The sequence below is a fragment of the Callithrix jacchus genome, chromosome 12 (genome assembly GCF_049354715.1).
Source record: "Callithrix jacchus isolate 240 chromosome 12, calJac240_pri, whole genome shotgun sequence".
Lineage (NCBI taxonomy): Eukaryota > Metazoa > Chordata > Mammalia > Primates > Cebidae > Callithrix > Callithrix jacchus.
The window spans coordinates 28,636,798-28,652,876 of record NC_133513.1 but is presented as its reverse complement, the minus strand read 5'-3'; the positions used below and the strand labels follow the sequence as shown (position 1 = coordinate 28,652,876).

Here is a 16,079-nt window from a genome sequence, read left to right as displayed (position 1 = left end):
TCCCACCCCTTTTTTCCTCCCCTACCCTTTGCTCACTCAGCTCCAGCCACGCTGTGCTCTTCCCCAATGGGCCGGACGGGCTCCTGCCTCTAGGCTTTTGCACTGGCGATCGCTTTGCCTGAAATTTCATTCCCCTGGGTGAGGATGGCTTGCTCCTACCTCTTGTTCAAATCCCTGCTCCAGTGTCATCTCCTCAGTGAGGCCTTCTTCGAAGTCATCCCCACTTGGATCCCTCCCTGCTGAATTGTACTCCCTGGCTTTCACGCCTGCACACTCAGCAATGTTCTTTCTTTTTTTCTTTTTGAGACGAAGTCTCTCTCGCTCTCTCACCCAGGCTGGAGTGCAGTGGAGTGATGATCTTGGCTCACTGAAACCTCCTCCTCCTGGGTTAGAGTGATTCTCCTGCCTTGGCCTCCTGAGTAGCTGGGATTATAGGTGTGCGCCACCATACCTGGCTAATTTTTGTATTTTTAGTAAAGACGGGGTTTCACCATGTTGTCCAGGCTGGTCTCGAACACCTGACCTCAGGTGATCTGCCTGCCTCAGCCTCCCAAAGTTCTGGGCAATGTTCTTTCTTATGAACTTTGCTCACATTCTGTTTTCTCCCAAGTGCTGAGCATTCCGTGGGTGGCTCAGTGAGTGGAGGAGCATCTTAGATGGAAATTCCACATCCCTCCATGTGTCCTCTGGTGTTTCTTGAGAGAGCATGGTTCCTGAGACATATCTCACCTGGGCTCTCCTGGCTTTGAATGTGCAGGACAGGGTTCCCAGCTGTAGGTCACTGAGCCCTGCTCACACGACACCAACCACAGCCTTGAGTCCAAAGAAGTATCCTATTGAGCACACACTGAGGAACTGGTTTTCAGTGGTGCACATTCATGATGAATACTGCATGCCCATTAAAAGTGCAATTGGAGGCTGGGTTTGGTGGCTCACACCTGTAATCCCTGTACTTTGGGAGGCCAAGGCAGGTGGATCACTTGAGGTCAGGAGTTTGAGACAAGCCTGACCAAGGTGGTGAAAATCTGTCTCTAATAAGAATACAAAAAGTAGCTAGGCATGGTGGCAAGCGCCTGTAATTCCAGCAACTCGAGAGGCTGAGGCATGAGAATCGCTTGAATCTAGGAGGTGGAGGTTGGAGTGAGCAGAGTAAGAGACACCACTGCACTCTAGCCAGGGCAACAGAGCGAGACTCCATCTCAAAAATAAATAAATACATAAATAAAAAATAGAAGTGCTACTGGATTCCTTATAGCTGTTTGGCGATGATGTATTTTCTCTGTCAACCAATACTCTCAATGCCACCACTATGACATGGAGGTCCTCTCTTTCAAAATAGTTGGGAATCTCTTGCCTAGTGCCAGAAAAGGGCTCTAAAAGCAAGTCTGGAAACCTCTGGCCATCCTTCATGCCTATTCTTACCAGGGACATTGCCCACCACGCTTTCCTCTCACCTACCCCCAGGCAGAGTAGCAGCAGCTGACAATGAGCACCAGCTCACCCACAGGAGTAAGGCAATTTATAATCGGTTAACCTTGAATTCTGCAAGGCCTGCCACTCGGCAAGCTGGGGGTTGTAGGCGCAGTTCTCAGCTTGGGCAGAATTCAAATGAGCTCTTGCAATCAACATGCAATTAATTGTTGCACACCCTGAGCATCTGGGCAGTAAGCGTTGTGCAGCGCGAAGGGAGTTCAGGGAGTGCTGTCATCTTAAAGCTAGAGGTAGGGACAGGGGTGCACAGAGTTCCCACGTCGCACAAGAAAGCCTGAAGAGGTTTGTCTGAGTTTGGTCAACTGATCTTCGTTCAGATGTTAGTAACAGTGAATTATTAACATTTATTGAGTCTACTGTGTGCCAAATGCTTTTTGCAGGCATGATCTCATTACAGCAGCCCACTGTGATCTACCTCGAAGGGGGGGGAGGTCCTCCCTTTTTTATAGTTATGGAAATTGAGGCTCAGAGAGGGTAAGTGACTCGTTCAAAGCCACACAGCTAGTCAAGCCCTAGATTTGCTTGATCCCAAAGTCAGTATGTTGACCACCCTGCCCCCACTCCAATCTTGAAGATTCCACTCACATTCATGTGTACATGTGAGCAGGGTTGGCAGCCCCTGGAGGGCACCACTGCCCGGTAGCTGCAACAACTTTGTGGTTCTGCTGTTTTTAACCTCAGGTGGGCACAGCGGGCTGTCTGGGGTACCCCGTTGCCACTCTACTGTTGCATGCCACGGTTGGGAGCCCAGATGACAGTTTCATCCTTGGAGGGGAGCTCTTCCCAGATGCTGGAGGTGACACCCAGGAGACAGAAAAACGTTCAAACCCTATAACCCCGCACTCCAGGAGGGACGCCTCCTGACGGGTCCTGCTATCCATGTCCAGCATGGGGTGTCTCGCAGCTTCCCGGCTGTGGGAAGCCCTCCAGGCTTTGCTGTTTAGACCCTTTGGAAAACTGCTTTCTCACGGTCTGGTGCGGGGCTCCTTTTAGGAACCCCCTTTTGGGGCAGGGTCCGCGTCCCTCTTGGGGAGCCCCAGCAGGCTCTGTCCTTGTGTCCTAGGGCAGGGCCTCTCTGGGTCTCACTAGATGCCCACTCCCGGCGGGTTTCGTCGCTCCACGTCTCCGTGGGAATCTTTTCTCAGGAACGCCTTGCCTGGGATTCTCCCTGCGTCTCAGACCCTCACCCTGGCGCGGGTTTCTTTAGGGGGCGTCCCTTCACTCCCAGGACCCCGCCCTCGCCCGGCGTGGGGCGCCCCCTCTTCCCGTGCGGGCGGGCGCCGGAACAGTGTCGCCGGCCGCCTGCAGGTGTCTCCCCACGGAGGGGCGCGCGTCCCTGCGCCGTGGCCGCTGCCAGGCGCCAGCGGCTCCTCGCCGAGGTACACTCGCTCTCCGGGCTCCGGGCGCGCCGGAGCCGCTCCGCCGCCGCCGCCCGCCCCGCGCGCCCCCCGCGCCGCGCCCCCACCCCGGGGTTGGGGGGGCATGGGCCCGCGCCGCGTCCGTCGCCGCCGATCACAGGCGCCCGAGCCCCGGGGCGCGGCGGGCAGAGGCTGCTGACGCGGGGTGCCGGCTGCCAACTTCGCGCGCAGAGCTTCCCCGGCGGTGCGGTCCCGTCCCGGCGGCGCGGGCGGCATGAAGACGAGCCGCCGCGGCCGAGCGCTCCTGGCCGTGGCCCTGAACCTGCTGGCGCTGCTGTTCGCCACCACCGCCTTCCTCACCACGCACTGGTGCCAGGGCACGCAGCGGGTCCCTAAGCCCGGCTGCGGCCAGGGCGGGCGCGCCAACTGCCCCAACTCGGGCGCCAACGCCACGGCCAACGGCACCGCCGCCCCCGCCGCCGCCGCCGCCACCGCCGCGGGGAACGGCCCCCCTGGCGGCGCGCTCTACAGCTGGGAGACCGGCGACGACCGCTTCCTCTTCAGGAATTTCCACACCGGCATCTGGTACTCGTGCGAGGAGGAGCTCGGCGGTCTCGGTGAGTGCGCGCGGGCGGCGGCGAGCTCGGCTCCGGCTCCCCCGGGGCGGCGCGGCCACCGAGGCCCGAGCCCCGGACCCGCGCACCCTCCTCCCGCCGCCTCGGCCCTGCTCCCCGCGCTCCGCCGGGCTGGGGCGACGTTCCGGGGCTGGGGGCGCGCGCGGTTCCGGGGCCGGGGGCCAGCGCTGGGGACGTGCGGGACGCCCCGCCGTGGAGAGGTGCGGGGCAGAGCTCCTGGCCCCTGCGGACGCCCGGCGGCTTTGGGGACGCTGCGGCGCCCGGGAGGGCGCCCACCCCAGCTGTGGGTCGGAGGGGCGCGCTCTGCTTTCCGCGCCTGAACTCATCTCTCCCCCTCCTCCTCTTTCTTTCGCGGGGCACTAGATGCCCCCACCCACCCGGGGCGCCCCTGGGGGTGGGGGTGATGCGGGGACTCCTGCTACCACCCGCCCCTCCCGCCGCAGATCCACAGACCCGGGAGTCGAGCCGGGGATCATTCATCCTTTCACCCCCACCGCCAACCCGCGCCCAACCTCCCAGACGGTAGTGGGAAGTGGGGGAGTCCCGCGGGCTCCCGGGGAGCCGCACCCGCCCAGAGGCACCCCCATTGCCAGACGCCAGGAAGCCCTCTGTGTTCTGGCCCCCTCCCGGGAGAGGCAGGCTGAGGAACTGGGGACAGCTGGGAGAACTCCGGGTCGGGGAGTCCAGGAGGGCTTAGTTTAGCACAAGCCTCCGATCAGGTTCGGTGGGGGGGGCTGACTTTTCAGAAGGCAGATCGAACTGTCCACTTTGCCTGAACGCCTCCTCTACCCTCCAGAGGCAGCCGGGGCTGGAGTGCGTGTTTTGGAGGCAGACAGCCACATTGTGGCAGGGCTCAGGGGACAGCTGCCCAACAGCCAATTGTGCCACCACCGCAGGTAGAGCTGGGGTGTCTCGGAGCTCGGAGCTGGGGTGTCTCGGGTGTCCAGGCGTGGGCACCCTCCTGAGTGAACTGACCTCTTTCTCCAAGGTGAAAACTCCTCCCTGCGTGCCTACCTCTTCAGTGTGGACACCACCTATGTGTGTGCTCAAGGGTTGGGGAAAGCAGACGTCCAACCTTAGTTTGCCTTAAATAACCAGTGGCCTAAGTGTGTTAGAGGGCAGAGGGAGGTAGCTGTGAAGCCTCCCGGTGAGGAGCTCCAGGCCTTTGCACAGGCTGCTGCCTCTGCCTGGAATGCCCTTCCCGCCCCACCTCCTTCTTCAGGGCCTCCTGGTCAGTTTCACTGGGACTCTTCCACCTGCCTTCCAAGTCAGGACACTGAGCAGAAACAACCTTGTGAGCTCCTGGCTGGAGAGGGCCTCTGTCTTTGGATCTCACCTCTGCCTTTAACTCCCTGCCACACTTGGCACTGCCTGATTTCTGGGACTTGTTTCTGGTCACTAGCTTATAGAGCCCTTTTCCCATAGGATGTCATTCTGTGAGGGCTGGCGGGGTTGGTCTTGTTCACTGCCGCCTCTAAGTAATGTCTAGCGCATAGTAGGTCTTCGATAAACATTTGCAGGGTGCATACTGGATGGCACCTTGGGACGATGACCTGGAGGTTTCCTGGGTTGCTGCCTCCTCTGTCTTACTTCTGGGGGTACCTGACCAAACTTTTCTGTGACTTGAGCTGGGCTGGCCGTTTGTCAGAGATACATCGTGTTTGAATAGGAATCTCGCCCTGATTGGTTTCACCCCATCAGACTCACTTCTGGTTTACACTCAAGATGTGAATGTTTACCATGGGATGCAATTAAAATTATTAACTTTAAAAGGCATCTTGGCCAAAATTCCCTGCCTTCCGCACAGCCCAACCCTAACCCCTCACACGGAGGCCTCATAATACCTTGTTGTCAGGAACGTGTGTCCTTTGAAGTAGACATCTTGCTACTACTGCACATCTTTCTCCAAGTTCAAGGTGTTTCCAAGGTTCAGGAGACCCAGTCCTGGGCACATACCACCTCTGCCTCTCTTCCTTCCCCTGTGCACACCCCTGAAAAGACAGCAGCACGTCTCTGGCACCGGAATGGTCCTATCTCTTCCTCTGTGGAGTGTCCTGGTCCACGCTGATCAGCTGAGCCTCTTAATTGCTTGAAGTCTCTCTTGGCTGCTCCCTGAAGGTCATGATCCCAGGACTTGCTACAGTTATTTCCCTGTAGTTTATCCACGCCTTGACTTGGGATATTTATATATTTTTTAATTATTAATTGAAACATATTTTAAAAGCCATGTTAGCTAACATTTATTGAGCCTTTAACGTGCACCAGGTCCTGTTGAAACTTCTCACCTCCTGAATCTTGTGGAATCCCGGCTGCTACCTTGGAGGCAGACGCTCCTAAGGTGCTTGCTTTTTCAGATGAGGAACTTGGGTCTCAAAGGAGATTCTGATAAGGGAGCTCAAATTATCTTCTCAGGGACAGAAAGTAATCAGAACAAAGGGATCGGGGAAGAGAATAGTGCATTTGAGGGGTCAGGGAAGGTGGCATTGTGGGGGGGCTCAGTTAAGACCCTCACTCTCAATACTCTGTTAGTTAAAAATGAGGATGGTTAATTTGTTGGCTAAATAAAAGAAACCCATGGTTTCCTCTTGGCCACTGTGGGCTGGAGATCATCCCTCCCCCAAAATCACAATTTTCCTCTCTGAGAGCTTGGAAAATAGTTATCAGCTTGTCAGTGCTGGTGAGAAATTTGGGAATCAGAGCCAGCTGGGGTGGCTTCTGCAGCTGAACCTACAGTGCCAAAATCCTGCGTTCTCCTCCGCTGTGGTCCTGAAAGGGTGATAGCAAGTACCCGGCCTCAAACTTTTGTTGCCATGACAACCTTTCTTCTGGGTTCTGTGACCATTTTATATTTTTACTGGAAGAGGAAAAAAAACACCCCAATAGCCCCCCTAAACAAAATCCCGCCTCCCCCACCCCCATGCATCAAGGCTAAACTTCCTTCTCTCCCTTCCATGAAACTACAGCAAAGCTTTCTTCTGTATGTTTCACGTGCACTCAAATGCAAACACCAACCAAGAGATCCTCACTGCTCAGTCAGAAGGAGCTGCTAAATGTTCCTTCCTCTCCAACGCCTGTTCGCCTGTTCGGTCATTCCTTTTTATGCTCAGAAAACCCTCTTGCCACTCGGGCAGCCACAGGGAAATGTAATAAGCCCTTTTCCCACATTAAAAATCTACAGCATTCACAAAGAAAACTGCAGCCTGCCCTAAACAGACACACTTTCACCAGACCCGGCACAAAGAAACCTTTTCTCCTTGCTCCAAGAAGAGCACCCGCGTCCTTCCACAAACAGAAAGGGAAGCGTGGCCTCGACGCAGAGCCACCCCAAGCCCTTCACACAAATTGGATTTCTCTTCTGGTTGAGATGCTGGGGAGGGGTGGCATGGGGAGCAGACGCAGGCATCGTCCTGGTGGGTGGGGTGGGGGTGGCTGCAGAGAGGCCTGGGGGAGGGGTGTGGGGTGGGGCGATGAAGGTGTGGGGTGGGGCGATGGTGGGGCAGGTGGGAACTTGTGCCAGCTGGGAGCACAAGTGACATCCACACACGTTGGACATCACCCTGTATGCTTTTGAGCTGCAGGAAAGGGGCGGCTTGGGAAGACTGGGGGGAGGTGGAGGGGTCTTGGGGGACTTACCAGGCTGGCAGGAGGGAGGTGGGATTGGAGAGAGAAGAGAGGGACCAGTCCCAGGGCTGGGTGACGACGGGGTGGATGTGAAGCCAGAAGACACATGTGGGACCCAGGCTGGGAGCCAACACACCCTACACCTCGGTGGCTCCACCTGCAGTCCCAGAGACGTCGGGGAAGGAAGTAGCATATTTCCTTCAGACTCAAAAACATTCTCTTCCCTGCAGAAGGGGTGGAAGTTCAAGGCTCGGCTCTGCCTCTTACAAGCACGTGGTTTCAGGCAGGAGCCTCCCTGGGCTACTGCATAGGCAGGGATCAGAGCAGGTAGTACCCACCAAGGTGTGAGGATTCAGTCACCTCTGTGTTGCTGCCACCCTGGTCTGAGTCACCCAGAGCCAGCCACATCTCCCATGGACTTCTGCAGCCATCTCTCCACCTCTGCCATCACCCCCACTCCCCAGTTCATTCTGCACCCAGCATCCAAGTCATTGTTAGTCAGATGCAGGGCATGGCACCTCTGACTGACTGCCCTCTTGTCACTCAGAGTCAAGTCCCCAGCTAGCCTTCCCTGTACCTCTCTTGTCTTCCTTTTTTTTTGAACAGAGATCCCCAGCTCTTCTGCCCAGTCCCCTAAATTATGCCGCTACAGTGTCACAAGGATGAGGACCCCTGTCATGTCCCCAACCAGGAGTATGTTAGTGTCATATTAGATGGGTTTCATGTTGGGAGCATCTGATGGATAAAGATTTGGATGGTGGAAGGCATTGCTCTAACTCCTCAACACATTTTGTTTGTTTGTTTTTGAGACAGGGTCTTGCTCTGTCACCCAGGCTGGAGTGCAGTGTTGTGGGCATAGCTCACTGCAGCCTCCACCTCCTGGGCTCACCCCTTCCTCCTGCCTCAGCCTCCTGAGTAGCTGGGACCACAGGTGCACGCCACCACACCCAGCTAATTTTTGTATTTTTTGTAGAGGCTGGGTTTTACTGTGTTGCCCAGGATGTCTCAAACTCCTAGGCTCACATGATTTGCTTGCCTTGGCCTCCCAAAGTGCTGGCATCACAGATATAAGCCATCACGCCTGGCCTGGCGAGGATTACTTCCTTTCGTCCGCATAGTAGCCATATGAGGTGGGTGCCCTGGTTACTCTCATTTCCCGGATGAGTAAACAGAGGCACAAAGAGGTGAAGTGAGTTGCCCAAGGTCACACAGCTAGTAAGTGGCGAAGCTGGGATGTGCACCTGGCAGGAGGCTCCGGAGCCTGGCTCTTGCCTGCTGTGCCATGCCGCCCCCACCCAGTCTCCCTAGTCCAGTTCACCCGGGCTCCCAGGGCTTCCTGAACAAGGCTTCTTGGGCAGAGCACTGCATCTGGAGTCATGAGCACCGGGTTCAGCTCCAGGCTCTGATGCCAACTTACTGAATGGCTTTGGAGAAATCACCCTCCCTCTCTCCCTGGCCTTTTCTTTCCTCGTGTGTAAAATGGAGGTTTTGTTGGGTGTTCTGTGTGAATGATGGAGGTGACAGAGACCTGCCCTGTGATGCATCACGGGGTTTGGGCCCAGATGGTCTGGGTTCCAGTCCTCACACCGCTGTGGGCTTCTGTGTGACCTTGGGTAGGTGTCTGCCCTCTCTGGGCCTGAGGATGATCCTGTCCTCCCCACAATAGCATCTTCAGGGTTGATCTGATGATGTGGTCCCAGCACTCCTGTGGCCACAGCCAGCACTTGGTAAACGAGCCTTGCTGCCATCTGACCCTCGAGTCTGAGGCTGCAGACAGGTGGCCTGCATGTCACATCTGAACGATGTAGCTGTTTTGTTTGGCCCTGCAGTGTTCACGGTGTCTTTGAATAAGTCGCCAACATTTGAATATGGAGGGCACTTCATAGAAACATCTGGATTTATGGCTTTTCTTGAAAACCTTGCAGATGGAGTCTGTACTCCCAATGGCAGTGAGTGGGGCTGCCCCTTAGGGCAGTCCACAGTCCCCCTCCCCAACTATTCTGCCCTCAGTTTACCTGAATTGCCACCCTTTCCTTCCAGGGGCTCAAGCCTTCTGCCCCACACCTGGTCCATTGGTCCATCTTGCCAGTGGGTCACTCAGAACCCAGTCCGTCCGACCTCGCCCTGCAGCTGCCCCTGCTCCTGGCTTTGACTTCATGCTCTGTTTCTCCACCCAGTGGCCAGTGGGCTCCCTGTTCCATCTGACCTGGATCACCCCCGTTCTCCGCTCCGGACCCTTCCTCAGTCAGTCACAGTCTAGTGCCTTCCAAGGCCCGCCAGGCCTGCCACAGTCTTCCCTACTACCTCCTGCCCTTCCCCGCTGCTCTCCGCCCCCACAGTCACTCTTCTTCAGGCTGTTCCTTGCATCCCAGGAACTCTTCCTCAAGACATCCCTGAGCAAAGTCTCTGCTCAAATGTCCTCCTGTCTGTGAAGCCTTCCTGGACTGCCCCACTGAAATCAGCCACCTCACCGCCCGCCGGCACTCCCTCACGCTCCTGCTCTGATTCTGGTGGTACCCACTACATATCACACTAGTTTCTCTCTATCGCCCATCCCCCTGCTGGGACGCTGGCTCCCTGAGGACGAGCCTTGTCCTAGTCACATCGTGCTGTCCCCAGAGCCTAGATGAGCTGGCCCTTCAGTGCCTTAGGGCTCAGTGCGGCAGCTCGTCCAGGTTAGGGTTCGGGGAGGCAGCAACGTGTGGCAGGGACCAAGTCTTTAGCAGGGACTCAGGGACTTGGTGGAATGCACTGGGGCTTTGGGGGTGCCTCAGGGCAGCAAGAGTTCCGGGCTCTCTACTCTGTGCCTGTCATTCCCATGGACTTCAGATGTTCTTTTCTTCCCTGCTCCCTCTCTTGGTTTATCTCCCAGGATAGGTGCTTGGTGGGATCCTGTGGGGAGCTCACGGTCACTCCCCTGTGTTTAAATTCTGGGGTGCCAGACTCAGCTGTCTTGTAAGGATGTGGCAACCTCAGGCTTCTGCTGCCTTTGGGATGGTGTGGGTTAAGCTCTTTTGGTCCCAAATGATGGAAACAAACTTAACCCCAGATAAGAATAAAAGGGGAATAGGCTGGGTGTGGTGGCTCATGTCTGTAATCCCAGCACTTTGGGAGGCTGAGGCGGGTGGATCACCTGAGGTCTGGAAATCGAGACCAGCATGGTCAACACGGTCAAACCCTGTCTGTACTAAAAATACAAAAATTAGCTGGGTGGTCGTGGGCACCTGTAGTCCCAGCTACTTGGGAGGCTGAGGCAGGAGAATCACTTGAACCTGGGTGGTGGAGGTTGCAGCAAGCTGAGATTGTGCCACTGCACTCCAACCTGGGTGACAGAGCAAAACCTCTGTCTCAGAAAAAAAAAAAAAAAAGAGGAAGAAGACTAAACAAGGAGTTTATTAGAACAATGCTAACTGGATGCAATGGCCAGCACTTTGGGAGGCTGGGGAGAGAGGATTCCTTGAGGAGTTCAAGACCAGCCTGGGCAATGTAGCGAGATCCTATCTCTACAAAAAAATAAAAAAATTAGCCAGGTGTGGTGGTGTGTGCCTATAAGTCCCAGCTACTTAGGGGGCTGAGGTGGGAGGATTGCTTGAGCCCATGAGTTTGAGGCTGTAGTGAGCTATGATCACGCCACTGCATCCAGCCCGGGCAACAGAGGGAGACCCTGTCTCAAAAATAAATGAAAATAAAAACAGAATAATGCTACAGCTCACAGAGTTCATCACCACCCCTCAGAGGTCAGAGCGAAGGCCACTGGGCTCCTGGAGGCTGGTCCTTCCCTCAGATCCACAGCCACCAATTAAAATCCCACAGGGGCCAGGCTGGAAACCTGTGGGGGTGAGGTGAGGAAGGCGTGGGGGCCTGTGGGGGCTGTGCAACCGCTGCTAGGTTCCAGAAGGCATTCTCACTGCAGGAGGGGGCTCACGGCATACCTAGTGGTCCATTTTTGTTCAAAAGTCCTGGTTTTTTTTCTTTTTTTGAGACGGAGTTTCGCTCTTGTTATCCAGGCTGGAGTTCAATGGTTCGATCTCGGCTCACTGCAACCTCTGCCTCCTGGGTTCAGGCAATTCTCCTGCCTCAGCCTCCTGAGTAGCTGGGACTACAGGCACGTGCCACCACGCCCAGCTAATTTTTTGTATCTTTAGTAGAGATGGGGTTTCACCATTTTGACCAGGATGGCCTCGATCTTTTGACCTCGTGATCCACCTGCCTCGGCCTCCCAAAGTGCTGGGATTACAGGCTTGTGCCACTGCGCCCGGCCAACTCCTGGTTTTTATATGACTCTTGATTGTTCACATTTGGCAACGAATCCATTTTTTTATTTTTTATTTTTATTTTTTTTTAGAGACAGGGTCTCACTATGTTTCCCAGGCTGGAATGCAGTGGCTATTCACAGGTGCGATCCCACTACTGATCGGCATGGTAGTTTTGACCTGCTCTGTTCCTGACCTGGGCCGGTTCACCCCTCCTTTGGCAACCTGGTGGTCCCCCGCTCCTGGGAGGTCACCATATTGATGCTGAACTTAGTGCAGACACCCGATCAGCCTAGCGAACTACAGGCCAGAATTCTTGGGCTCAAGTGATCCTCCAGTCTCAGCCTCCCCGGTAGCTGGGGCTACAGGCACGCGCCACTGCACCCAGCCATTTTTTTAAAAGACATCTGATCTGCAGGCCAAAATCAAACCCTTTTGAGGTGTGGGTAGACCCTTGTCCCATCAATTTGCAACTTCTAGGCCAGAGTTTTGCGCTTGACAGGACTGAGTTCCCAGCCCCCAGTTGTTTTATTTTGATCTAAAAATATTTGTTATAATAATATTTTATTATTATTTTTTGAAATGGAGTTTCACTCTGTCTCCCAGGCTGGAGTCTAATGGTGCAATCTCAGTTCATTGCAAGTGATCTGGGGTTCAGGCAATTCTCCTGCCTCAGCCTCCCAAGTAGCTGGGATTACAGGATCGCATCACCATGCTGGGCTAATTTTTATGTTTTTAGTAGAGACAGGCTTTCGCCATGTTGGACAGGCTGGTCTTGAACTCCTGACCTCAGGTGATCCATCTGCCTTGGCCTCCCAAAGTGTGGGCGATGTAGGCAAGGTGTGGAAGAGGACCTGGCCCCGAGCTTGGCTGGAGGAGGCAGGGTCCCCTTTCAGGGACGGTCCTTCTTTCCCAATGGTGGGGACTGGGGATGGGAGGTGACGGGGGTTGTGGAGGGTGGAGCCTGTGCTCAGCTTCTGGAAGCAGAGCCGGGGTGGGTGTTTGGGCTAGAGCTTGGCGAGGGTAGTGGCTGTGGTAGCCTCGTCCCATTTCCCAGCCTCCCGGAGTGTGCGTCAGAGATAGCCATGGGGAGGAGGGGAGGAAGAGGGCAGGAGACAGAGACATTGTGAGGACTGGGGGTGACAGACACAGGGTGGTGGCACGCACAGAATCTGAGAGGGACGCAGAGGGAGGCTTCAAGGTGGACTGAGAAGGAGTGACCAACAGAGAGAAAGGCAGACATATACAGAGGGAAGGAGCAAGACACAGAGACACAGAGATGAGGAGACACAGAGGGAGATCAAGGCATACGCACTGTGCTGGGTGCACACCCAACTGGAGAGGCAGAGAGCAGCAACAAGACAGAAACAGACAGAGAAAGGGAGAAATTCATGGGCCGAGAAAGAGACACACGTGTGTGCACACACGCATGATGCACAGACACACACCTGTGCATGTGCGCTCACTCACAGGGAGGAGCTTGCCCGAGAAGCTGGAGCTGAGAGAGGCGAGCGATGGGAGCCCGAAATAGCCAGGGGAGGCGGTAGGAGCACACGTGGCCCTCCCCTCGCTCTTTTCCAGGAGGCCCCGCAGGGGAAGTGACTCTTAGAGGCCTCATCCCTAGGGGAGTAGCTGCGCCTGATCCAGGCGGATGGGGGAGGCCAGACCCTCCCTCATCTGTCTCTGCCCTTCCATCCCCCTCTCTCCCCCAATTGGCGGCAGTGGGTGGGCGCAGTGTTTGGAGGATGGGGGCTTCATTTCATCACTGACCCCTCTCCAGCTGCCCGAATAACAACGATACACTAATAATAACAACAACAAGAAGACTTATGTAAAGTGTGACTAGAAGAATACAAACATCTTAGGAAAACAGTGCAATTTCTGTTAGTCACTCACACTCTAAGCAAACGTGGCATGTGGGAAGTGGTTTCTCCCACATCAGCTTGATTGCCTCTGCCTCCTCTGGACACATTTATGGGGCATCTGCCTCCCTTTGTCCGTGTCTGCATGTCCTCCTTTCTCTCTGGTTCTCTCTCCATCCTGGTTTCTCTACAGGGGGTCCTCTTCTGGAAGAGGGGACAGGAGGCTGAAATCCCTGCTCCTCCAGCCCCTTGGACACCACTGGCCACACTGTCTGCCCTCCTTTGCCAGCCTTGTCCCAGGTGGCCCCACGTGGCTCCAGCCCCACCTTGGGGGAGATCTTCTGGGTGGTCTTAGAGGGGGCATAGAGGAGGAAGACTCTCTCCAGAACACAGTTGGGTGGCGCAGGGGGACAGAAGAATTGAATGCAAGTCACTGTGTCCCTGCTCGGTGGATCTCCCTAGGTGGGGGTCTCAGGCATCTCAGATTAACACATTCCTACTCAGTCATCTGTTTTCTGCCCTCCTCAGCCCGGGCAGGCTGGGCTATGCCACTGCAGCAATCTGCAGAAGTGGGAGGGTGCCGACAACCCTAGCCGATCTCTTGCTCCCGTGCCACGGATGTAGCAGATCAGCAGGGGGCTCTATTTCATGCTGACCTCATTGGGGGCCTGGATAAAGGATGCTCCATCTCTGGGTTTCCATGGCTGTCAGACGGGAATTGCCATCCTGCTTGCATCTCATTGGCCAAAGCAAATCACATGGCCATGTCCACCCCTTTAAGGGCTGGAGAATTTCACATGTGCCTAGAAAGCAGAGACCTGGGGCCGGCAGGGTGGCACACACCTGTAATCCCAGCACTTAGGGAGGCTGAGGTGGGAGGATTGGTTGAGGCCAGAGTTTGAGACCATCCTGGACAACATAGTGAGACCCAATCTCTAAAACATTTAAAAAATAATAAAAAAGGAAAGTAGAAACCAGGGGACATTGATGACATGTTGAACATTGGTGGCACAGATGACTTCCCCACCCCCACCCCTGCCCTTCTCTCAGCCCCATCTCACCAAATGACAGCTCCATCTTCCCAAATTCTCAGGCAAAAGACCTTGGAGTTGTCTTTGACTCCTTTCTTTCTCAGACACAAACACACACTCATCCTTACACAGCTCATTTAATCTATCGGCAAATCCTGCTGACTCTTTTCCCAAACACATCCAGAGCGTCACCATTTCTCCCTGTCTCCTCCGCCCCCTGGTCTGAGCCTGCACCATCTCTGGCCTCTACCACTCACTGGTCATCCTGCTTCTGTGTGTCCCCCACCGTGCTGAGCAATCCTACTGCACACTGCTGGAGTCCCTCTGCTCAGACCCTCCAATGGCTCCCATATAATTCCCGGTAAAGCCAATGTCCTCCCAGTGGCTACAAGACCCGCCATCACCTGCCCCGTTACTCTCTGCCCATCATCCGTGATAGTCTTCCTCGCTGTCTCTGCTGCAGTCCCACTGTCCTCTTGCACACACACCCCCAGGCATGCTCCTGCCCCAGGGCCTTTGCACATACGGTTCCCTTAGCCTGAAACTCTTTCTCCAGATTTCCACCCCGTCACTTCCCTCAAACGTTCCTTGTGAATGAGGTCTTCCTTGGCCACCCTATTTAAAGTCACAGCCACCTCCCCACCTTATTCCACTATGCAGCTCTTTTTTTTTCCTGTAACACTTCTCCCTACCTGACATGCTGCCAATTGCTGGATCTACCTCGATGCCTCAGTGATGTGCAACTGACGCTTTGAGAATCACTGTCTGAGAATCAACTCTTTGTTTTATGAACAAGGAAATGCAAGTCCCTGCAGGGAAAGACCCTTTTCCAAAGCATCCCCTAGTCACTGGCAGAGCTGGCACCAGAACCTGGAGCCCTGCTTCCTAGTTGCTGACCTTTGACTATCCCTTAAGGTTCTGCTTGGCCTTCAGTTTTATGACTTATGCCCTATTGGTCAGAATAGCTGTTATTCAAAAAACGCCCACTCCAACCAAAAGCCAAATTTCTTGGGACTGGTGGGTAATGAACACTTGGGATGACCCCAAAGCAGAGGCTACACATTCTCAGCCCTTCTTGCATTCATTTTCATGAACACATACTACGTGCTAGGTGTTGTCTAGGTGCAGGGGACTGTAGCAGGAAACAGGATGGATGAGAGTTTTAGTTTCATGGAGCTTCCATTCCAGAGAAGGAAGACAGATGACAAGAGGTGTTTTCTTCATTTGTGTGTGTAACCTAAATTTATCAAGCTCTTACTAAGGCCATTGTGGATTCAGTAGGGGAGAAAGAAGGCAGTTCTTGTCTTCATGGAGCTTGCATTCTGGAGGAGATAGACAATGAGAACAGATACAATGGTGACGGTGGCTTATATGGCACCAATTGCAGACCAGAAATGACCTCTGGAACTCGAGGGCTCAGGAAGCAGTGGGGCTCCTTGGAGTGAGTGAAGACTAGTAGGCTGTTGACTGCATAAGCCAATAAGTAACCTCTTTGTGGCTTTTGAAGCCTGCTTAACAGTTTTCCTCCAATGGCAATGGTGGAATTTTGAGACCTAAGGTCATCTTTCCATATACCAAACCCTTACCTGCTGGCCAAGGTGTTCTGATCATTGAAGTATTTTCCAGGATCCCTATCTCTGTCTTTAAAGATCTAGCCTTCTAGCTGGATTCAGTGGCCCATGCCTCCTATCCCAGCCTTTCAGGAGGCTGAGACAGGAGGATTTCTTGAGGTGAGATGTTCAAGACCAACATGGCAAGACCCCATCTCTACAAAAAACATTAGCCAGGCATGGTGGCATGCACCTGTATTCCTAGCTACTGGGGAGGC

At 54.7% G+C, this 16,079-nt stretch overlaps 1 protein-coding gene across 5 annotated transcripts in view; it reads left to right on the top strand.

Moving 5' to 3' along the window:
- The first annotated feature begins 2,872 nt into the window (after positions 1-2,872).
- The window catches only part of GSG1L (GSG1 like), a 279,871-nt gene continuing 266,664 nt past the window's right edge, over positions 2,873-16,079 (top strand). For all 5 annotated transcript variants that reach the window (XM_035267252.3, XM_035267255.3, XM_035267254.3 and 2 more), the window contains exon 1: positions 2,873-3,466. In XM_035267252.3, the coding sequence (XP_035123143.2) occupies positions 3,124-3,466 (343 nt within the window). In that variant the 5' untranslated portion in view covers positions 2,873-3,123. The remainder of the gene's footprint in view (positions 3,467-16,079) is intronic.